Source organism: Corylus avellana, chromosome 1, assembly GCF_965113065.1.
Source record: "Corylus avellana chromosome 1, dhCorAvel1.hap1.2, whole genome shotgun sequence".
NCBI classification, from domain to species: domain Eukaryota; kingdom Viridiplantae; phylum Streptophyta; class Magnoliopsida; order Fagales; family Betulaceae; genus Corylus; species Corylus avellana.
The window spans coordinates 4519216-4543693 of record NC_142490.1 but is presented as its reverse complement, the minus strand read 5'-3'; the positions used below and the strand labels follow the sequence as shown (position 1 = coordinate 4543693).

Here is a 24478-nt window from a genome sequence, read left to right as displayed (position 1 = left end):
CAAGAATTCATTAGAATTGCCATGTCAGCAAAATTTTGGGATAATTGTAAGTTGAAAATATAGTCTCTAGCATTACGCAAACTGTAATACCACCGGGTTGATCCTTAAATAAACTCCACCTTAAGGCTTATACCATCATTGTCATGTATGGTATTTGGGACCATCAGTTCAAAAACTTGACGTCACACCTGCCAATCCTCTTTATGCATGTTAAAATCATCACAATCCTATATGATATCCTTGACCAATAGCAACCGAAAATTAAATCAAGTGACAAGAATTTGCTACAACAAAACATGCAGTAGGCATCAACACTTTAAAGATTCGGTTTACAACTACATCAAAAAAACAACAGGGCCTTATAACTGCGGCATGATTGTGACGGATCACCTCCTGAGAGTTATTGAGCCACCCACCAGTCCCATGACCTAACTCAAGAGAATTTCCAAATTGTATTTCACCAGGACTGACAATTTAGAGTAATGCAACCCTAGCAAAATGAAGTAATATCACACGTATATGTTTACTGGCTTGCTAACACTTCATGGAAACTTACTAAATGCATATTATGTACAACATCCTACTTTCTTTTGGTTTCAATTGAGGTGCATGATTATATTCTGTATTTGAGTACACTAAAAATCATTCGAAAGCAGAGCACATAATCAACCACCTTTTGGAATCCTGGATGTAGGATCTACCTTGTATTGAATTGCATTTAATACAATAGCAGAGTGATAATAAGGGTGGGTAAAATAGGAAAAACCACCAAAAATTTACTAGATAAAAAAATAATTTGTGAGGACAAAGCAGGTCATTATAAGAGATGCACTTACAATAGACATACAACCAGTAGCCTGTCTTTGAGATAGAGATCAATGGAGGCTACTGTTCCTCATAGTAGGGTGGTGTTGACTGAATGCATAGTTCGTTATCATCCCCATTATTATTATCATCCTCATCCTCATCCGCATCTACCCAGTTACTAGGATGACGTTGTGAAAATCCATGAGCATTAGTATCTGGCCTATCTGAAAGCAACAAATAGTAAAAATATTAGCCATGTTGGGGGGAGCAGAAACACATGCAAGAATAATCCAATTCACTATCTCTTACTAACCTCGTGATTGTTCTGCATGATCCTTTTCTGCGGGATGGCAGCTAACATAATCAGTCAAGACAATACAATTATGATCAATTTATGTATCAGCATGCATGCAAGAGGGTTAGAAGTTGTTCCGATCACCTTAGCAAAAATTTAGAACCTATGATAAGTGTGGTGTGAGCAGCATTTGCTTTGGTTGGAAAGAGCAATAATCCTATATTGCTGAACTTTTCTGATGCCATTTCTATAATCTACTTTTCTCAAACACCAAACAGAGCCTCGTACCTAGAGAGACCAGCCCAACTGACAGATCCTTTAACTGCTTGCTCTCCACACATAAATCCAGGTATAAACTTATCACAAAGCTGACTAAATATTTTGTTAGTGGAAACTAAATCTTGGTCTTAAAGTGGCTTCCTTGGGAACATATTATCCCCGTTTGGATCAAATGACTAAAGCAGAAAAGGATCATTGACTTTTCTCCAATGTTTTAGATATCATTCTAAGGAAAGGCCCTCAAAGCTTAACTACAGAGGCACTTGCTCCAGAAGATCACAACAGAAACTTAGATGCATATAGAGTGAAACTCCATGAACTTAGGTTCACCTAATGTTTGATACCCTATCCATATAGACACTACGTAAAGCACTCAGCGGGCTGCAAAGGCAGTCCTTTCTCATTATCTACAAATAATTATTATATTTAGCAGGAAAAATACAATTGGAGATAATTCGTAAAGCTTTGACAAGGCACAATTCACAGAATGCAGGAAGCAGCACACACAAAATAGCAAGTCAAGGTTTGATACATGAAACTTGAATTGATGGCATACTGAAGCAAACAGTAAAAATTAGGATACATATTGGGATTTGCGTGCTCATTTCCTCTAGCACATGCAGCTTGTGAGATTTGCATTGTGCTAATCCTCTGAATTTCCCTTTGTTCACTGGCGTTCAAATTTCTTTCCCCTTGAACCTGCCTTTCTCCAGTACCACTTCCACTGCCACTTTTTGCTGCGCTTCCTGCGAATAGAAGTCTTCAAGACTTTGACTGCATAACATATTCTCTTCTCACCATTGAAACATTATATGAACAGTTACCTGAAATTTCAGACCAAATTCTGGTGTGATCAGATGGAAGCTCAGAAATATTTGGTCTACACCTTTCACGTTCAGCTTCAGACCCTGTTCCATGCTCATTCTGGAGATGTCTTGTGCATGTAGCTACCTGTGGAGGTTCCAAGGGATTTCCTTCGTGGAGCTGAGATATAAGCATGGTTGCAAGGACAAGTGTAGCATCAAAGTTTGAGCTGGATCCATCATCTAAGCCGAATTTTGGTGCCATGAGAATTGGCCTATCTCCCAGGTACATGTTTTTTATGAGACGAAGCCAATTTTTAGTTAATAACACTTGCATCCAAAATGCTATGCCAAGACAGACAAAGTCTATAACATTTGATAGTAGTAAATTTTTCTATGGATTGTCTAGCAAACCATCAAGACAACTAATTAATTGATCCAAAGATTCTTTGTATAACTTCCTAGTGGCCATTTATTTGCATCTCAATGAACGTCAAATTGAGGATGACCAATGGAATAATTAAAATCATTTGTATATGTGTCGAAATTAATCAAGTATCAAGAGATGGGCAGCCAGATGATCACAAACAATAAACTGAAGTATGGACAAAAATGTGATGCATTGATGGCCACCAATATGGATTTCTGATGTGATGCAAATGCATAGAGTCAATAATACTCCGATGATACAACTTTTATTAGGGGTGCGAAGTTTTCTCTAAATTTGTTAGATATGAGGTGGGAGATGGGTCCAAGGTGAGGTTTAGTATTGCACGTTGGAAGGATGCATGGGTGGCAGATCATATGCAGTTCCGAAATAGAAATCTACAATGTAATATATTCTTTATTAGACTAGTGCATTATTGGGAGGTGGAAGTGGTCTCTTCTTTCTTAGAGTTGTTGTATTCTCACAGATTAAGACAAGGAAGTGATGATAGAATTTGTTGGATCCCCTCCAAAAAGAGAAAGTTTGAAGTGAATTCCTACTATCATGTGTGTTATCCATTCCTGTAAGTTCCCATTTTTCTTGGAAGAGTATTTCAAGAATGGCATTCTTTGTGTGGACATCGACATTAGGAAAAATCTTGATTTAGACAATTTGAAGTAGAGGAACATCATAGTGGTGGATTGGTGTTGCATGTGCAAGAAGAAAAGTGGGAATCTATTGATCACCGTCTTCTCCATTGTGAAATAGCAAGGGAATTATGGAGTTCACCCTTCATTTGTTTGGTGTTGATTAAATGGTTTATGTATCACCAAATGCATAAACTTGTATAAACTCAAATGACTCTTCTCATCTTGCATTTTTTTTATTGTAATGCCTTGATTCTAAGGAGCTATATATTCCATCAGCTCATTGTTGCTATTTGGTTTTCATTCTTTCTTGTAAATTTCATGTTTTATTTACACAAACTTTCATGTAACTCGACGGATACCAAGTGGTATTGTGGATACCAAGTAGCAAAGGAGTCTACTAATGTAGTGATTTGTCATCAAAACCAATTTGTATCAACAATGATCACATATAGTAGCACACATACAGGCTGAAGCTAGTGTTTCACATGAAGTTCATTAGAAGAGAAACTCCTTGTGGAGGAGGAAAGAAAAATAAAAGAGAGCAAGGGAAACTAATGGACTTGATATATCTTACTCGCCAGCCTTTTCAAAGTACAAGTGAATGTCAACTTCACATCCTTCACAAAAAGTAAGAAAGGCCTGCAATTTGATGATAAACAAAGAAGACTGTGGTCAAAAGGAGTTAATACAAAGTTCAACAGTCATATAAGTAAACTAGTTAGCCAAAACACTTGAGGCTTACACCAGAAAGCATCAAATAATAAAATTAATTATGATGATAATGACAAAGATTAGGTGAATGTTATCTCTAGTTGATGTTTCATCAGTTGGGTAAGGCTTTTCCACGTGAATTATGACTCAAATGCAATTGAAGCTCAGAAAAATTAGGTTCCAAGGCTTGGATTAATATACCTTCAGTTCTTTTACACCAAATGTGACATCTACAGGGTCTCCAGTGTGAGTATACTGCAAAAACTCTTCTGCAGGATCTATCCACAGCTGAGTATGCAGCGAGGAGTCATTCTCTACAATTCAAAAATTGAAGCATTGATATCTTGTTTGCGATGAAGTGAGGGAAGAAAGACTAATATGTTTTTTACCTTTGGTTGGATCTATATAACTTCTGAGTTCAACTGCTTTTCCTTCAATCTCACTTGCAGTGTCAGAAGGTAAGGAGGTCCGTTCTGTTGCAATGATAGTAATCTCCTGAAGAGATGACTGAAAATTAGAAAGCAATCTATTGAAATCACGAGGCCTCACTACAAAGCTGCTTGGGAATTTTCTCCTATCAAGAGATAAATGTTGTATGTCGGGTTCAACATTGCAAGTAATCCAATAGGTTTTTCTCATGCCTGCAAAATGCACAGCATAAAACTGTTTAAAATCAATGTTGGACTTGAATAACACACAAAAGAAGATTGTGCGATGAGAAAAGTTGCATGGTACAGTTATCTAGTAACATGTGCATAGTGCATAACATCATAAATGTAGAGCATTCAATAAGTGAGCCCAAAATCCAAATTCATATTTATTTTAGCCTGATATTGACTTTGGCATCATTTTTTTTTTTATATTTTTTTATATTTTATTTTTTTTTTTGTTGATAAAACTGGAGTCAGATTTTGATCATGACTCAATCAGGAGCTACTCATTAAAGTGACTAGTCCAGGATGAAGGCTTAATGGAGGAAGCCATTGGAGATTCAAGCCAAATGCCACTATGGAATATTCTGCACATAACTACCAACACCTATGTATAGCTTGTCTTGCCTAAATGATCAGCATGGCCATAGCAATAATTTCAAATTTTAATTCTCAAAGAATGTTTGCAGGACACCATAAATTTATTTCATTTATAAGCGTCCCATGATTGCATTCCACTACGGTAGAAATCCAATGTTCCCTTATTGGTTATAAAATAACCCAGAAATGACAAGATTGACCACTAGCATACATGTATAAGCACCCATCAATCCCATCTTTCTACCCCTATATATTGGGCCTGCATCTCCCTATCCAATACTAACAAGTGTAGGATACAATACAAGATATGTAGGAAAGTACTTTACCACTATAGCATTCCAGCGTCCATTGCACTTTTGACGCGTCTGGATCAGGTAACTTTATGCTCAAATTATCAATACTTGCAATGGGTGTCCTAAGAACAGAACAAACGGCCTGAAGATGCTAATCAGCAAGAATCTAAGTAGCAAAATCCCATTAAAATATATAAAACATTGAAAGAAAATATCTTACCTTCAAAAGCACACTGCATTTAACTTGGTTACCAGAAACTGTATAATTGTCAAAGAAACCGGGCTTAAATGTAGTAGACTGATAGGTAGACCGCGATGAATTGAGGGTGTGAAAAGCAAGCTGCAAGCAAGAAATTGTAACTAAACAAATTTAACTTAATACATGAATATTTAGTATGGTACTAATAAATGCTTAACTCATTTGTATCCTCTTTTCTTCATCTTCTTTTTCCCTTTCTTGGTTTATTTATTTATTATTTTTAAATCGTAACACAGCCTAATCCATATAGGTTGAATAGACCAAAAGGGTATCCTAATTCCCCTAATATTAAGTTCGGCTGTTAAGAATATTTCAAACGGATAAGAAAATGAAGTTAAAATTTAAACCTCAACAGTTTCCCTAACTTAGACTAGTTAAAACAACAACGTCATTCACTTATGGAAAAATACAAATTACAACTACATAGCACGTTTGAGGAAATCCTTCGAATTTTCAGAAACCAAAGCTGCAAAAATTCTAGGCGCCAGAGCTATTTATTTTTGTTTTGTTTTGTTTTCCTTCATTTTCTTGCCAACCAAACAAAGCTTCACTTACTGACTTCTCACTTATCTAGTAGGATTCATATAAATCCAACCAAACATATAAAAATATATAAAAAAATAAAAAATATTACACGAAAGCCCCTTTATACTCTTCTAAAACCCTAAGTAAACTACGCTGAAGCCTAATTATGAGTTACCACTGGATAACTTTCGAAGCGCAAATACCAGAAGTAACATATAATTTCTGACATAACAAGTCGACCTGATCACAAGGTAAACTATAATGAGCCCAAGATTTGATTCTATGGATCATTCACAAAATATAAACCCTTCGATAATGTAAAAAAATTAATAACTCAATTGATTCGGTTGGACAAACACAAATTCATGATATTCAGAGGCTCAAATTAGTATGAAATTGTGGAAACGTCAGTGAGATATGAAGTGTTTGGGATCGTGAAATCTGTGGGAAAAGCTAGAGAAAATGGAGGAAAGTTAGGGAGGAAATTTACCTGAGAAGGAGAAGCTTGAATGACGAGCTCGTTACCGACACGTGCGAGGCACGTGATGCACCTAGCGAAGGTCTTGAGCGCGTTCCCGCCCAGACTCAACTCCATTTTCGCCTCTGTGTCTGTCTCTGACTGTGTGTGTGTGTGTGTGATGTGAAGCGAGAGAGAGCACTCACTTTCAATGGGTTGGCGGGAAGGGCAAGCGATTTTGTAATAGTCCGGTTGAATCAGGGACGTCCATGTAAAAAGGTTGCACACCAGATGGTGGGTCCTGAAGGTCATGGATGGTCCAGATTAAACCAGACGGTCCCGATAGTGGGATAACAGATTTTTTTTTTTTTTTTTTTTTTGAAAAAACTAGTGGGATAACAGAAATGGACACTTATGCTCTGTTTGTTCGTAAAATAATTTTCAAAAAATGTTTTTCATATTTTTGGGTGTTTGATGCGACATAAAATAATAGTCAACGAAAAATATTTTTCATTTGACCAGAAATTTTTTTTTAATTTTTGAAAAATAGTTTACATTTTTTAAAACCGTAAACCATTTTCTGAATTTAAGTATCTCATTTTCAAATCGACTAATCCTGCCAAGACCTGCCCAGGACCTCACTAGAACTTGATTGAAATTCGATCGGACCTACCTGAGACCCGTCGGGACCTGCCCGGGACTCATCGGAAGTTGACCGGGACCCGCCCAGGACATTTTCATAATTTATATATATATATATATAATTGTGATTTTCCGTACGCGCCAAACACTATAAAATATTTTAAAAAAAATTATTTTCTGAAAAATATTTCATGTTGAAAATAATTTTTGACGAAAAGCATTTTACGTTGTAACAAACGGAGCCTAAGTTATAACCCATTATTTTTGGCATGAGGCAATAGGTGTGAGGAAAGTCCTGGGACATTGAATATTTGCTGCAGGGAAGATCACCGATAAAGACGTGGCATGTGGCAGATGGTTAGAGGGAGAAGTTCACCATAAAAAACGACAAAAGTCATGTAAAAGGGGATTTTTCCGTCTACTCCTCCTAGTTTGAAAAATGATCCTCTCCATTTCAAATGAAAAATAAAAGAAAGATGACCCATTCCTAATTTAACGGGGGCAAAATTGTTTCAAAATAAAAGGAATCAGCTTCTCTCATTTGAAATTGAGAATATCATATTCCTTCTTGCTCGAACTTTTTCGGCTATCATTGCTCTTTTTGTTCTTGGGCCTTTAGCTGACTTAACTATTTTTTTTGCCCATTTCAACAAACTCCCCCACTAATTTCCTTCTCTTTTATAATAACCAACCCATCAGTATTTTGACTCAAGTTAAAACTGTTATAACATAGAGTGTATCCGAATTGGGCACTCAAGGAAACCCCAACCATATATATTTTAATCAATGGATCATGGCCTTGATATTTCCAGAGCCGAAGTTAAGGTAGGCACATAGAAATCTCTAAGAAAAGGTAGCAGAAGTTAAGGTTACAACTAACAAGGTATGTTTCCCGGCCCACAACCTAAGAGCTATCCATGTGGACAGTGAAAGATTTGGCACTTCATCTTCTACAAGGGCCAGAAAAGAGACCACCCTCCTAGTAAATGGCTATGCTGCGTCTGTGGGGATTTTGGCTGACCCGACCCATATTTTTGGAGAATGTGAGAAGGCATTAAGGACAAATTCATATAATTGTCTTAAAAATTAAGGATCTTCTGAAATGGTGATGAAATATTTTATAATTTAAATTTTGTTTTGTTGTATCGAAAGGTGTATACGGTGCCACATCATTTAAAATTTTTAAATGACGTGACAATATATTCATCATGAAATTTAATCTGGATCATAAGAAGATTTTGATCACAACAATTTTTTCGATTGTTATTGAGATACCACAGCCAACTAGCTAATTTAATGGCTAATCAAAATCTTTGTGAAGAAGAAAACATTATTCCAATTGTTATTATCGTGCATAATAATTGATGAATAATATAGAATCGAAAAGAGAGTCGAAACACAAATTTAACGTGGTTCGGCAATTTGTCTACGTCCACAGAGAGACGGCTGTAATTTTACTTTTATGATTTAGGGTTACATCATACATATATATAAAAAAACTCTAAACCCTACTTATACGGATTTATTAAAAAAAATTTCAAAATACTTCATACTGCGCCCTGCACCCCCACAACTTAATCGTTCTCCCCACAAACTTAATTACGCCTATGGGGCAATATACTCCCACTCCGTCAACACCAGTTTTAATTAAGTTCAGTAATTTTCATGTTAAATTAGTTTCTTAGATTTTGAATGAATCACTCCCTTTCACGCCTTGGCCTTTTGGACCTTTTGGAAACATCGAGTTTGAAGGGGGTTAAACTTCGAGTGATGGTTCCAACATGGTTAAGATTAGAAAACTTGAGTTTAGAACATCGACAAAATTAAAATTAATTAATTAACGGTAAGGTGCTCATTGTGGCACACCTTTTTAACTGCCCCTTTCACCTTAATGTGGCTCAAAATCATCTCAATGCAATTTTTTTATGGAACATGTTTCCCAATTAGTCAGACATGTCGATTTTTTAAGACTTGGCCTATAGCGAAACATTTTTTCTTTAGGTAGGGATGTTTCCTAGGTTAAAAACGTTAGGTGTAGCTCCTAAGCCAATTAAAAATAGCAGCTTAAAGATATCGGGCTTTATAAGTAGTTTTAAGAATGTTTCAGATTGATTGGTTTTATTGGAGTGATAGCATATATGTAACTATCGCTTTCTCTAAGTTATAGCTTATTTGGGACTGCGTTTGAGAAATAGATTGAGCTTTTAAGTCAAAAAACACTTTTTAGCAAAAGCTTCATTTTTAAGTTTTTGTCAAAGTGCGTTTTGGTCATTTTGAAACTTTTTGGACAATTCAAAGCGCTTTCAAAATTTGTTCTCAAACATGTATTTTTTTTTTTTCAAATTGACTTTTTGAATATTAAATACACTTTTAAACCTCTCAGACGCACACCCAAACAGACTCTTAGTCTATATAGAGCAAGAAATGGTCGAGCCACCTTTTGGCTAAATGAAAAGTGGCTGATCCAAGTAATTCTATTTATCACCTATCATCCCCTCCCATCACTCGATTCTCCAAAGCCTATGCGACTTGGTTTTTTCAACACAAAAATTAATTTTCATGTACCAAATATTATAAGAGACCAAACTATACAAGTTTTGGAGATGAGAGGATGATGTATAACGTTACTCAACCAACCCACCCCGAATGACCACCGATAAGCAATTGAATTTTCATGTACCAAATATTATAAGAGACCAAACTATACAAGTTTTGGAGATGAGAGGATGATGTATAACGTTACTCAACCAACCCACCCCGAATGACCACCGATAAGCAATTGGAAAAAAAAAAAAAAAAAAAAAAAGAAAAAAAAAAGATAAACAAAAACAACGGATAATATACTTTTTACTTCTTCTTTTTTTCTCAATATTCTATGGATCTTCATTTTTAGCTTTTTTTACTTGGATCCTAAAAAATCATATTAAAAAAAAAAAAAAAAAGTCTAAAATGACAACCAAATGTAAAGTTATACCATTTAAAAATTGTGATTTAACCAAAACTTATACTAAAACAACTTGATGGGGGCACGATTGTGATGGAAGTGTAATATATAGTATCTTTTATTTAAAATAAAAAATAAAATCAAATGTCAATAGATACTGCTTTATTGCTTTATCAGTAGTGGAATACGAGTGAGATGAAGTTATAATATATAGCATTACTCTAACCATTTATTATTATTATTTTTTTAAAAAAAAAAACTAATGAATATGAACAAAACCATGTATTTGATAATAGTGCAGTGCATAAGACAAGGATGAATAGGATAAATTTGAAGCCATATGGATTGACCTGATGGTGACCTAAACCACATAAACCAATTTAAAACTTTTTTCCTTTTCAAAATAATGCTTGTTGCCTAATTGTGGGCTCTTTTAATCTGCAGGTTAGGTGTGATGGAATTGACAGCACTAACATATAGTTGAACATATCCAAATCGCCAAATCGGGGGTGCACTCATTGAACCCCCATGCTTTATTTTAATCAATGGATAAGGAATCATGAATTTACAGTACCCATATATTAAAGTATTCAAAAAGGTGCCAAAAATTATGGTCACTGGGTTAACTTTCCCACCACCTCATCTGTGTCCTTTCGGACCACATCTTCACATTATTAAGGTCACTGCTGCGTGTCTGTTCAAGTTTGTTGTTTTTTCCACCTGTTTTGTTTAGGCCGGTAAATTTCATAAGAATATTTTTATATTTGGTGTTTAAATTACTAAGAATTTTTATTCAAATGAGATAGGCATTAGTAGTATTACTGCATATTCCGCTCTTACCTAATTCTCATATCACTTAGTTGCTATATTATAGTTAGAGTTGTTCGAGACCTGTTTGGACAAAGTCGCGTCTGTGCAAGTTTGTTGTTTTTTAAGATTACTGTTGCGTGTCTGTACAAGTTTGCTGTTCTTTAACTTATTTAAGCAGGTAAATTTCGTAAGAAATTTTTTATATTTGGTGTTTAAATTACTAAGAATTTTTTATTCAAATGAAATGTAATACTACATACTCGGTTCTTATCAAACTCTCACATCATTGGGCTGCCATATTATAGCTAGGGTTGTTCAATACTTGTTCGGATAGATGAATTTCATAAAAATCCTTTTAAATTTGTTGTTTTAATTGTTAAGCATTTTTATTCAAATGAGATAGGGCACAGGTGATATTACTTACTCATCTCCAATCCAACTCTTGTATTATTGAGTTGATGTGACCGTGCATGTTAGTTGTTTAATTAATCTTTATTAAAAAAGAGTATTTATAAATAATGGATTGGGCACATTCATTTTCCTTGTAAAACTAAAAACATTTATTTCACAACATTAGGATATTTTTGCCATTGTTTTCCAAATTAGTTCATGTAGTAATGGCTAATGAAAGTTGTTGGGAAGGGTATCATTTGTTCGTGGCCAAATGACTTGACCCTCTTGAATCTTTGTGAATAATAGATTTTGAGACAACCCAGAATCTTTTCCTCTGTTTTCTCAACAGTCAACTAAAGGGAAGTTTGACGTACGGATGTTCTTTGCAACATGCTGCCAGAATCCAAATCCCACTTTATTTTGTGTCAGAATTATTTTCATCTTAATTAATTTCTCTTAATGAATTTTTAATCCAGCAGTCTTGCGTCTTAAAAGCTGTAATGGGTTAGGCTTTTAATGATTCGATCTCTTCAATTTTTTTTTTTTATTTTTTTTTAAAAAGGAGATTATCAGATTTTAAAATGAGTTCTCAATTAAATCTAATGGTCAAAATAAATGTAAATATTTATATGTTATTGAAGCAAATGAGTTTGACATGTTGAAAATTAAAGATACCTAATTATTTAAATTTTAAAATCTAAAAATCTCATATTTTAAAAATATTTAAAGAATCTCAATCCACTTTTAATGATGTTTCCAACAAGTTGAGATTAAATTTTTTAATTAGAACACCTAAAAAAATGGTAAGGTGTTCATTGTATCGCATGACCTTTTTGACAGTGAGCAGGACCAATATCATCAACCCCATTTCTTAAATGTATAAAGTTTTCTTTTTAAATTAGGCATTGAGAATTTAATCTATTAAATTAATGCATATTTAGATCGAGTTTGTACGAAATAGATCTATTCCTTAAATGTAATTGTACATGAAAATTTGAAGTCATAAAAATGACTTTGTAACCTTCATAGTTTTTGGTTATAATTTTAAGAACTGTATATTTAGCTTTATGCTCGTAAAACTTCATTAATAGAAGTTTCATGTTTTTCAAAAAAAAAATAAAAAAATAGAAGTAACGTTCCGTAATTACAAAACGTAAATAAAATTTGAAATTTTTTCATTTCAAATTTTATCTTTGACATCTAAAATAGCTTCTCTAGTGAGTCAGTCTTCCACGATCTCAGCTGGCGTAACCTTTCTTTGATTCTCTATCAATTTAAATGGCCAAACTTACTCCAATTTTTACCCACCATTTTGACTGCATTAACAATTTGTTAAGCATCTCCCTCCAAAATTATATCAACGAAACCCATCTCCCTACATAAATTCACTGCATATATGGCTGCAATCGCTTTAGCCACAACATGTTCTAGTGAGCAGCTCGGTGTAGTACTCCGTGCTGCCAAGACAGCTCCCATATGATCTCGTACAATAACACCAATTCCAATACGCCCATGAGAGTAGTCAACCAATGCATCCCAATTAATTTTAAATAAACCAATGGATGGTGTTTGCCAAAATGTTGTTGATTTTTCATATTTTTCTTTGGACATAAATTTCATATAAACCAGTTTAAAGGAAATTTCCTCCGACCAACTTCATTAAGTGTCGAGTGCCATCTCTTACATGTTTTTTTAATATTTTTAGTAGTAATTTATTGTCATTCTACTAATGTAGAAATCCAAACATTAATTTTTTAGAAATTCAAAGATATTGAATGACACTTGTCACTTAATAAAATAAGTTGAAGGAAATTTTTTCGGAACCAACTTGGAGATCGACCCTTCTGAATTCATCAATTAAATTACTACTTTTATTCTTCGATTCTAGGAAAAAATTGTTCTTAAAACTACTTGTATGCAACTTTTGAGGGGCATGTTTCCTATTATAATCAGACGCCAATATTTATTTATTTTTAAGTAGGAATCTTTCATAGAATTAAAAAAGATTTGGTAGCTCTTAAGCCAATGGTAAATCCCTTATTACATGGCATGTTACCATCATGTTATTGTCATAAGTGCCGCCATCATCATCATCATCATCATTAGCACCACCTCTTCCTGCAAAGATTCTTTCAGACAAATCCTGCTCCAAACCTCTTTTACATTCCCCCTCCCTTCTCCCCATCTTCCAAAGGAATCTTGTTCTCAAGGTACAAAGAAGGAATTTGTAAAGAGGATCAAATATTTCTTTCAATGAGACCAAGTCAGATCCTTAAACAACTAAAGCTCTATAGAATATAATTCCATCAAAAGTTCATGCTTTTGTGTGGCATATGCTAACTTGTATGCATGCTAAATAAGAATTAATCTAACTATGTGACAAGAAGAAACATGAGATCTTGCAATTTTGTAAAGAGACCCGTTATATGTAAATCTTTCATGCAATTCTTTTTCAAATCGACCATTGAATTTGTGTAGGTCCTATTGATCCAATGGTTAATTTGAAAAAGAGATGTACGGAATATGTGAAAAGATCATTTTTCTTTTGGGAATTTAGCCCTTCATCTTTTGGAGACCTTTAGTCACAAATTTGGATATGATGCTCTCGCTTCAACATCAAAGCCTTCGTTTTCTTTCTCTTTTCCTTCGCTAGCTTCTTTGGTTGTTTCTCATCTTTCATCTTCATCTTCTCATCAATTGTCTTATCTTCTGCAGGTTATAAATATAGAGAAAAGTATACATATATTCCTCAAACTACCATATCTTGGTTCTATTTATTTATTCATTTTGTTTTCTTAATTTTTAATTTAATGAATGATATTTTTCTCATTGGAAGGACAATGACATTGTTTGGTAGCTGAAGGAAAACATTGACAATAGTCAATAGAGTTGTAGTTTGAGAAAATATGTGTACTTTTTTTATAAACTTATGTCCTCGGTATGTTGCAGCAACAACATATGATCAAAGAGTTGCTCCAAACTATCGTCTTTGGACATCGCTTACTCTGAATCAATTGATATGCTCAAAGAGTTGCTCCTAACTTAAGTAACTCCACTTATGGCAAGAGAATCACATATTGATTACAAATATTTCTCATCCTATTTGTCTCAATCTTCTACTATTTATAGCAAATGAAACCAAACTTTTACTCCAAAACAATCTCCTAATCTTAATCCTACTTAAGGGCTTTTTTTTTTTTTTTTCTCCTAATTAAATGCGGAAAAGGGTTAGAAGGGTACTTAAGGTCTTATTTAATCCTATAAGAAGTCTTCTAAACAACCAAGTGGAAACTCTTTCCTGTCAATATCTAATGTTGAACATCTTGGTGTCTAAACGAGAGCCATAGTTATTTCCAGCTCCATTTTTTTTTTTTGGGGGGGGGGGGGGGATAAATTCAGCTTCAATTTTGTTATCTTTTAATTGTCTGTCAGATAATTCTTTGCAATGAATCTAAATTAGTGATTTTTGTGATGAAACTCACATAGTTGGGCACATTTATCCAAATAAATTGGGAAATAATATATTTGATGCACAACAGAGCAGATGAGAAGTGAGGCCCCACCATTTCTGTGGCCTCCTGGCCTTCCAATTACTCAAAATCAGGGTCTTGTCAATTTTCCACCAATATTACTGGGTGGTATATGAGAAAAGCAAGTGAAAAGCTTTCAGAAATCAGTGAGGCTTGACAAGGAAGATGGATTGAATTGAGGGAAATGGAATCCAGTTCCTGATAAAAGGATAAGCAATTGATTGACTCAAGACTATATATATATATATTGTTTCTTGATTAAAAATTCTCTGATGAATCATTTTCATCCACACCAATATATATATATATATATATATATATATATATATATATATTGTTTCTTGATTAAAAATTCTCTGATGAATCATTTTCATCCACACCAATATATATATATATATATTGTTTCTTGATTAAAAATTCTCTGATGAATCATTTTCATCCACACCAATTCTCCAACACTTTTTATCCTGTCTATACCATTGTTCGTACCCCTTCTACCTTTTTAAGCTTCTTACAATTTTTTTTTTTTTTTTTCAAACTCTGAAAAATCTTCTCTAATATCAATTATTTAAATGGGTTTTTAGGTGTGCCACTAATACAGTTTTCAAAATAAATTACTGAACTCTTTAAAAAAAAAAATTTAATCACAAACACTTTTTTAAAAATAAAACAGAAAATACCTTAAAAAACAATTATGGCATGCTCATTTTTTCATGAGTGGAAGTTGTCATGTTGTATGAAAAAAAAAAAAAAAAAAAAAAAATTGTGGCTAGCTTGGCCGCTGGCCTTTAAAATTGTCTAACGACTTTACGAGGGCCACCAGAATTGCCTGACTGCCTCGAAATTCAACAACCCAATTTTTTTTTTTCTTAGAATTTTTTTCTTCTATTTTCAAATCACTTATTAATTTTTAGAAAATAGCAAACAATTTTTTTTTTTTTTTTTTTTTTTAACTCTACATATAAAACTTTCTTTAAATGTGGCACTAACAAAGCAATTCTAAAAACTTTATAAAACCAACCCCTAATTATATAATAATTGCTTTATGTTCTATTAAGAGGTTCAAGTTTAGGAACAATTAGGGGTGAAAATGTCGGCGGATAATAACTACTCATATCTGCTATCCACAATCCACTATCTACATATACAGATGCGGATGCAGGTAGCAAAAACTAATATCTGCAAATGTGGATGTGGATAGCGGTTTTAGGGTATGCAGAAGTTTCACTTTAGAAAACTATTTTGATTTGTTCTTATTTAATTGCCTTATATGTTATTCCTTTATTATTATTTTTTAAAAATTTCTTGTCACCAACTATAAATTTATTGAAAGCTAAATATTAAATAATATATGTGATGAAAATGTATTGGTAAAATGATTAGCAAGTGTAATATGAATAATAGTGTTCAAGAATAAATAATGTTTTTTTTTTGCTATTTATTGAAAGCAATAATTAGTGAATTACAACTTTAAAGTTTAAAACGCTAATTACTTTAAATGCGGATAGCGAATAATATTTGCATTAACCTCGTGGTTGGGGATAATAATCACATATTGTAAAACCATTATCAATCTGAATTTTACGAATACAAATACAGATATTGATATTATCTGCATCCACATTTTCGCCCTAAGGACAATAATGGTGATTGGTGACCCAAAGAGCTACCATTCTTCCAATGTATTGGTTGAACACCTTTTGTTAATCATAATTTATATAAATTATTTCTACTTGAAATTGCTTTTAAAAAGCTGTATGTTGTACGTATATGATCACCTCAGAAAAGAATAAGAACAAAACAACAAAAGGTTCTCCATGATATCAAAGCTTGGAATGTCAAAGAACACTCAAGTGGGCAGGAGAATAAAAACCCAAAAAAGAGCTTTTTCCCACATATTGAAAAAAAGATACCAAAGGGAGCCCTTCCTTTGGTTGTGTTGGGGTTTCTGGTTCAAAATTGTGATCAAACTTAAATCATGACTCCACTAATTTCCCTTCAAGATTTAATACCCCTTTTAAAAGAGAAGGGCTGCTGATATGTAGGACCCATCAAATGCTAGTTTTTTTTTTTTTTTTTTTTTTGGCATATTACCAAAGTGACCCTGAATAAACCCACTTTAGAAGTCGGAAAGTAACCCTTGGTTAAGAAAAGTAATGAGACATTTTGGTAATGTGATTAGGAAAGGAGTTAGGCCAAGTGTCATCCCACTTTTTTTTTTCTAATATATCTTTGGATACGTAGTTGGAGGTTCAACTGGTGGTGGCTCTGGGTTGGTTAGCTGTTTTGGATGATTTTTTTATTTTTTTTTTCTTTTTTAATATAATATAAAGGTAAAACAACTTTGAACGTTATGTGATTTGGGTAATTATTTGAAAAGAAAAAAAAAAAAAAACCCCAGATTTTTTAACAAACATACCCACTTTAGGCATAGAGTCTAATTCAAGTGGAAGCTAAGAAGCATTTTTGCTTCTATTTGATGATGAGGATGGTATCTTTCTTTATTTGTTCCTTCCCAACTGAGAGAGAAAATTGAGAGATGTAAAAGAAGGAAGGGGTTGTATGCAACCCAATCTAGTTTCTTTTTAATTGGGGTGAAAGCTTAGCAACTTTTACTCTGATAAACTATTTGTTTTCGAGTAATTCAATGTCATGAGTGTTAATTATTGGTCGTGGTAGATTTGAAGCCTGTTAAAACATGAATATTAAACCAATGAATAAATATGTCAAACTCAAAAGGCATTATTAACCAACAAAGCATTTCACGTTAAAGAAGGAAATGACAGCTTAAAAAAAGAGAACAGAAATTGAGAAGAAACACCACAGTTTTAAAGAGAAAGAGACAATACATCACACACTCCAAAGCTTGTTTTAATGAGAAACTGTTTTCTCAAAGTAAGAGAAAGTGGGAAATAAAGAAAACCCATAAAAATTGAAGCCATTTTTTTTCTTTTTCTTTTTCTTTTTATTTTTTCTTTGTAAAAGACGTGTTTAAAGCAAGAAACGTTTTTCCCAAAGGGACACAAAAAACCAGGACCGAACACTTTGTTAGGTAATCTTTTCCTGGGTCTTCTTTTAACACAAAGCTTTGTATTGTAATACATTTGATGTCCCACTTCCCAGTCAAAACACCCCCTTTACACATCAGAAAAAGTTTGAGGGATTAAGAGATTTCAAGGGTCCTACAAACCATTTGCAACTAAGACAGCATTGCAAATCAATGCTTTACTTCGCCATGCCCGGTTAATCATTGTCCCCAACCACTTCTTTGATCAGGTAAACCTCATACCTCATATAAAGTCTCTTACAGAATTCCTACAAACCACTTGCAACTAAGGCAGCATTGCAAATCAATGCTTACTCCGCCATGCCCGTTAATCATCGTCCCCAACCACTTCTTCGAACAAGTAAACCTCATATAAAGTCTTACATTAACTGTTCAAATTGCAATCTTGAACCATTTCTTCGAAAAAATAATCCTCATATAAAATCTCTTACATTAACCGTCCGAATTGCGGATCCCGAATTTAGCTTGATTATTACTTTGAATGATTAATTTTTTTTGTTTTTTTTTTCCTCAATTCTCATCTACAGATATTGGCTACATACCTAAAAACCCATGGACCTACCAAAGCACTTATTGCTCTGTTTTATGTAACTAGCCACCAAGCAAATCTACTTTTGAGACAGATGAGAAAGAGAAAGAGAATGAGAGAGAATGGGGGCCTACGGCTACAAACACCTAAGCAGACAGCAACTTTTAAACCAAACTCAACAGTAAACAGTAGTACTAAATTACCACAAATACCCCACCAAAAACCCACTAGAGCAGTAGAGCAAGCCCCATTTATGTCTTTTCATATCTACATACATCACGTCACGAAAATTATCTCCCCATTGGCTTATACGAGCAGTATAAGCTTTGCCTATACCCAAAATCTCCAATGTTGTCGCTCCATTTGCTCACATGATGGAGCACCCATTTGGATTTTCATCACTGAATAGCTCGAACGAAGAAGCGGATGGGTGCGGGTCGTAATAATATTCCGACGGTGGATGCTCCAGCTCGGGGTCGTGAACCGGGTGCTGCACGTACGTGTGTGAATACGGTGGTGGCGACGAATAGTGTGTGACGTGGCTACTAACGGGGTGTGCTCTGCTGTAGCTCGTTGCATACACTGGCGGTGCATCGTAATGTGGTTGGTATTGTGGTGGGTATTGATGATGGTACACGTGCTGAGGTGTATGGCTGTGATTGCCCGCAGCTGGAATTTCAGTCATTAATGGGCCTTGATGATCGTGCGCGTACCCGTGCCCGTGCCCATGCCCATGATTCGGTGATCCACTGCCAGGTGGCGGTGCATCGCCAGGATGTCCAGCCTCGTCAATAGTGACGGTCGCCTTTTGGCCTTTCTTTTTCTTCTTTTTACCTCCACTGCCACTCCCACCACCACCACCACCACCACCACTTTTCTCATTCCCATTCTCACCGTCGCCAGCACCCTTCTGCTCAGGCACCGGTGACTGACTACCGGCCGCTACGGTTACATTTTGCTTCACCTCAGGCTTCGGCTCCTTCGCTTGTCCACCGGTTTTACCACCTTCACTGACAACATTACAGTGGCTGCCACCTTCACCATTTTTAGCAGAGTCTTGGACTTGAACTTTCGCCGTCTCTTTTTCCTTGTCATCGCCATGGTTGCTTTCTTCAGAGCTTTCTTGTTCGATTTGCTTCTCTTTGTTCTTTCCTTTGCTGCGCTTTTTCTCTTTTGAGTCAGCCTTTTCAGGCCAAAGCTCTGCATGTTTCCCCGTCTTTAACAGTCTCTTAATCAAAGTCTCTGCCTCTACATTCCCTATTACGACGGCTTTTTGTTGCCTCAAATCAACATCTACCTTGTAGACACCTGAGAATCGAAGAGAAAGTTTCCAAATTAGTTAGGGAAACAATTAAATCAACTAGAAATTCCTTTCCTTCCTTTCTTAAAATTACTATTGGACTTGCGATTGGTGTAATTTTGAAAACGGCACAAAAAGAAAAGGAAGAGGTGGGAAACTGGAAACATCGAACTTACAAAAAACAAAAAAAATAAAAGAAAAAAGAAGCAAACATGGAAGAGAAAAACAGAGAAACCAAGGAAAAATACTGATGTTGAGCAAAATAGAAAGAACTCAGATGACAAAAGCTCATAAACCATAAGATTTCAGCTGAAAAAAATACAAATGAACATTAAAAGAGAGATTTAAGGAATAACTTGCAAGAAAGAAAGAACAAAACTAGAGTAAATGAACAAGTTTTTGCTTTCTGGGGAAGCAAATGGAACAAGCCATAAGAAAATGAAACTCTAAAACTATATGGGTTTTGAGGTTACCTTCAATGTCAAGTAGAACCCTTTTGACTTTTCTTTTGCAGCCTTCACAGTGGATGGAGACTTTCAAGACCCATGTCTGAGAAAAGAGGAGAAAAGTTTTAGGCACAAGCAAGAGTTGAAATTTTGTTGAAAAAGAAGAGGGTCTTCAAAGAAACCACTATATAAATTTTACCTTGCCTCTGAGAGGTGCTAAAGTTTCTTCTACTACTTCTTTAGGTGCCTCTTTAGCTTCTGCCTTCGCTTCTGTAGCAGCCATTGGAAGAAGAGGAAAGAAGAAGTTGGTATCTTCAGAGAGAGAGAGAGAGAGAGAGAGAGGGGATGCAGTATGAGTGGGAAGGATTACTTAAAAAGAGGGGAATAAGAAGCTTTGAGAGAGAGAGTAGGGCATAGGGGTTGGTGCTTGATGGGGTGGCAACAGTACAACTGTTGCCAAAGAGAATTAAAATTATATAAACTCACTACATAAATGGACACCTATCAACTTATTTAGAGCATTGATGCTTTTTTGCAAGCTGAGAATACAAGCATTTTCATTTATATATATATATACTCCCCTTAAGCAACTTTACTGAGGGAGTAAGGAACTCCTTTTCTCTTTTTTAGTTTGGGCTCCAAGGCAAGTAGGATTTGGGGAAGTTTTATTTATCACTGAAAACTTCTTGAAGATATATGTTAAATTTTGGAAAAACTTCACAAAATTCTCTCTAAATTTCTACGTTTACTTTAGTTAGTTTCATATACGGAGTTATCTTTACCAGTAACACATGTATTATCTATAATACAAAATAAAAGCATTTAAATTCAAATACTAAAAAGAATATTTAACCCTAAACAGTAAAAGAAAGCTATAGCTAATGTTCTAGACAATTAGGGTTATGATTTCCTTAAAAAAAAAAAAAAAAAAGAAGAATAGAGTTATGGGCCTCAATGGCTACTGTGATTCCAGTTGTATGTGTCTATTATATGTATAGCTTTTTATTTATATATTACAATATATTTTTGAGTGGAGAAAGTGCTAAATTACCACCATTTTCTCATTATTAATATATACTATGAAAATTATTTTTATCAAAAAACATGTATTAAATTAATCGGTACACATTCATTTATTTATATTAATTAGGACAGTTTTTTTTTTCAAATTGGGTTGAAGAAACTGTCTATAAATTAAAATGATATGTGTCAATTTTTTTAATAACATGTGAGATGCACATGAGTTTTTAGTAAAAAAATTTTCAACTTTGTTCTTACTATTAAAAAAAACATGTACATCTTATATGTTTAAATGACACGTCATTTTTATAAATTAAATTTGAGAAAATTTCTCTTACCCAATTTGAAGGAAAATCCTGTCCTATTTATTAATTATATAATTTTGAAGTGCTTCAATTTGTCAATTTAAACTTGATGACCCATCATTTTATTTCATCAAATACACTTCTCCAAGTATATAGAAGTAGTTTTATCAACTAATTAACATCTAACAATGAATCTCAGATGAACTTTTTGATACATTTTTATATTAATTTTTTTTTTATTAATATAAACTTTTAGTATAAATAGTAATTTAAGACTTCAGAATCAGGTTATGAAGAGGCACTTGTTTCTCTCAATCTCTCACTCCTTATGCACTAAGGAAACCAGAGCCTTTGATAAATCTCTTTCAGGCTGGCATAACACTGGGATCAGAAAGTGCTGACTCTCCAAAAGGAATTAATTGAAAAATGTAGAAAAAAAAATCAGTGTTCATAACTTTTAATTATAGAAATGATTTAAATCTGAGAGATTGGTGCTTACTGCTGGGGATGAAGGTGGAAAGCAAATTAATTAGAGGATGAAACTTATTCAGCAACTTTTATTTTTCACAGGTAGATTGTCAGGCCTGGGAAAAGGGCCGTGGTACAATTAGTTTAAAGGTATGGCGAGTTGGGACAGTGGGAGGGGCATTTCCGAAGGTAATAATTAAGTCATGGGCCTGGAAAAGGGCCTGACAAAAAAAAAAAAAAAAATTCCAATTTACTTTTTCACATAGGTTGTTTATTCTGGTCTCTATAGGCTGGAGGAGGATCTTTTCCCTTAAAAGGGTATCAAGCATAAAATGGAAAACTTTATTATATGAAACTGTTGGTCCAACTTATTGGATCATGATTTTGATTTGCTTTTCAAAAGTGAATATAATTTGCTTAAAGATGTTTTGAAGTAGCATTTGGTCCTCCCTTTATATATATATAAAATAACTTGAAAGTTAGATCTATTGTGATCAAGGCCGGCCCTATATATTTTGAAGTCTTAGGTGAAAAGTTTAAGTGGGCCTTTTTTTTAAAAATAATAATATTTATTTAATTTATTTTAATATTAATTATATTTTTATTTAAAAATCATTCTTCTTGCTTTTTAGAATGCAAAATTACTGATTAAGTTTTTATATTCAAGATTTTCTTACATTATTTTTTCAATTGATAATATAGCTAATCCATTTAATCTCTCTTATGACATTGTTGATTTTAGGTAGGATTTTTTCAATTTTAATTTTGAAAAACTTCTTTATGCAGAAGCAACTATAACAGATATTGTCAATAAAATTCAAATCTGAATAAGGCTTGAATAGGGATATAGAGAGAAAAATGAAAATTTATAAAGAGATGAGTTTGTAATTGAATAAAATATTTTAAAAACTTTCCATCGTCTAGCATTTATTTATTTACTTTTCCCATTCGATTTTAAACGTTAGACACAATCTTTGAAACTTGATCCCTTCCCGTTAGTTATATTTGAGGGTTAAGTTCTTCATTTTACAAGGCCAAATAATAATAATAATAATATCTACCTGTTTAAGATTGTATTTTATTTAAAAATATCTTTATTGTTATTTGGTTCCTTTATATATTGATATCAATTTTTTAAGCCTTATTTATTTCAGAATGTCAGAGAATCAAATGATATTAATTTTTTTTGAAATTAAGTAGGGGGCCTTAATTTAAGCATATATGTTGAGTGTGTTTAAATTTTTATTTTTTATTTTTTATTTTTATGGAAACGGGAATTAGGTGTTGATTTTTTTTTTTTTTTTTTTATGGAAATTGTTTTATTATGTTCATTAATTGGTGGCCTTATTAAATTGTGGCATTTTTTAAATTACTTATTTACCATGATTAGAGGCCTTAATTAAAGAGTATGGAGGGTAATAAGGTTTTTATTTTATTTTTTTTATCGAAACTTTTTTTAATTGAGGGCGTTATTAAATTGGGGGCCCAAGGCAATCGCCTAACTCGCCTAGTGGTTGAGACGGCCCTGACTGTGATCTGCCCCTCTTCCCGGTGCACGTGCCCGACATTCTTCTTCTCTAGCTAGTTCTGCTCCTCCCTGTCATCCTTTGCCTCCACACATATGGTCCACGGGTCACCACCTCTTCGGCGACTTCTCCCATTGTGGTTCTCCATTTTTTTTTTTTTTTTTTTTGTGTCTATGTTCATCTCTAAATCTAGTTGCAAACCGTTTTGAGGTGTTCTCCAGACATTGTGCTAGTGCTTCCCACTTGCGGCTGCTTCGATCCGACCACCTTAAGTGTCCTCCTTCTTGTTGTGAAGGTGCATGAAGGGTTGAATGACTTTTTGAAGTTTGTACTCTTTCTTGTTTTTCTTGGTTGTGATGTCTTTGGTACGCCATCTCAAACCTCCTTAATTGGCGGCCACTTTTTTAGCTTTTGTGCCAAGAATTTATAGGGTCGCGTTATTCATTTGGCACATTCATTTTCAATTTATGTTTACTCTCTGATATGATTGTATTGGACTTATTATTGGATTGCCTAGCCAAAATAATTAATTCATATTGTATAATTTATTTATATGCTTATTCTGATTTATTTATATGTTTATAAACATAATTGTCAAATTGTTAGTATTGTATCTCAAACTTGAATTCGTACATTGATTATTATTTGTAAGTTTTGTTTTGTTAAAAAATAACCACTTCTTAATATTGTGTAATTCCTCAATTTTTCATTTAATATTGTGCAAAACAATTTAATGTAGTTAAATTATTCAAATGAATTGTTTATTAAAACACCAAAAAAATTTGAATAAAACGGCCACCACCCGAGACATACCGGCCCACACATAGCCTCACCACACAACCATCAAACCAGCACCTCACCACCTCCAGCCACCCTCTTTGCGGCTGGGTTTATCGGATTCCGTCCAAAGCTCTTTCTCAACAAAATTTCAGCCACACCCGGAGGAGGAATTTCAAAGAAA

General features: G+C 34.0%; 2 protein-coding genes across 3 annotated transcripts; both read right to left on the bottom strand.

Annotated features, from left to right (window-relative positions):
- Positions 1–304: 304 nt before the first annotated feature.
- RAD9 (cell cycle checkpoint control protein family) lies at positions 305–6726 on the bottom strand. 2 transcript variants are annotated; one of them, XM_059583258.2, is made up of 11 exons: positions 6571–6726; positions 5517–5636; positions 5330–5438; positions 4362–4613; positions 4174–4286; positions 3836–3900; positions 2206–2459; positions 1965–2127; positions 1121–1161; positions 837–1031; positions 305–428 (listed from the first exon to the last, which is right to left on the bottom strand). In XM_059583258.2, the coding sequence occupies exons 1-10, from the start codon at positions 6673–6675 to the stop codon at positions 886–888; spliced, it is 1368 nt and encodes a 455-aa protein (XP_059439241.2). In that variant the 5' UTR covers positions 6676–6726; the 3' UTR covers positions 305–428; positions 837–885. The 2 variants fall into 2 exon arrangements, with proteins under 2 accessions (XP_059439241.2, XP_059439240.2); XM_059583257.2 differs by having other exon boundaries at positions 305–1031.
- Positions 6727–18599: 11873 nt separating this feature from the next.
- On the bottom strand, positions 18600–20694 carry LOC132171396 (Heavy metal transport/detoxification superfamily protein). Its single transcript, XM_059582704.2, has 3 exons — positions 20398–20694; positions 20226–20301; positions 18600–19760 (listed from the first exon to the last, which is right to left on the bottom strand). The coding sequence occupies exons 1-3, from the start codon at positions 20479–20481 to the stop codon at positions 18820–18822; spliced, it is 1101 nt and encodes a 366-aa protein (XP_059438687.2). The 5' UTR covers positions 20482–20694; the 3' UTR covers positions 18600–18819.
- Positions 20695–24478: the final 3784 nt, after the last annotated feature.

Bases quoted from the DNA above. Each gene is read 5' to 3' on its own strand.
- LOC132171396 (XM_059582704.2), bottom strand. From the start codon at position 20,481: ATGGCTGCTACAGAAGCGAAGGCAGAAGCTAAAGAGGCACCTAAAGAA. The intron at 20,302-20,397 runs GTAAAATTTATA...CTCTTTTCTCAG, and splicing joins TAGCACCTCTCAGAGGCAAG to ACATGGGTCTTGAAAGTCTC. The intron at 19,761-20,225 runs GTAACCTCAAAA...TTCGATTCTCAG, and splicing joins GGTTCTACTTGACATTGAAG to GTGTCTACAAGGTAGATGTT.
- RAD9 (XM_059583257.2), bottom strand. From the start codon at position 6,675: ATGGAGTTGAGTCTGGGCGGGAACGCGCTCAAGACCTTCGCTAGGTGC. The intron at 3,901-4,173 runs GTATATTAATCC...ATCAAATTGCAG, and splicing joins TTGGTGTAAAAGAACTGAAG to GCCTTTCTTACTTTTTGTGA. The intron at 2,128-2,205 runs GTAACTGTTCAT...TTCTATTCGCAG, and splicing joins AATTTGGTCTGAAATTTCAG to GAAGCGCAGCAAAAAGTGGC.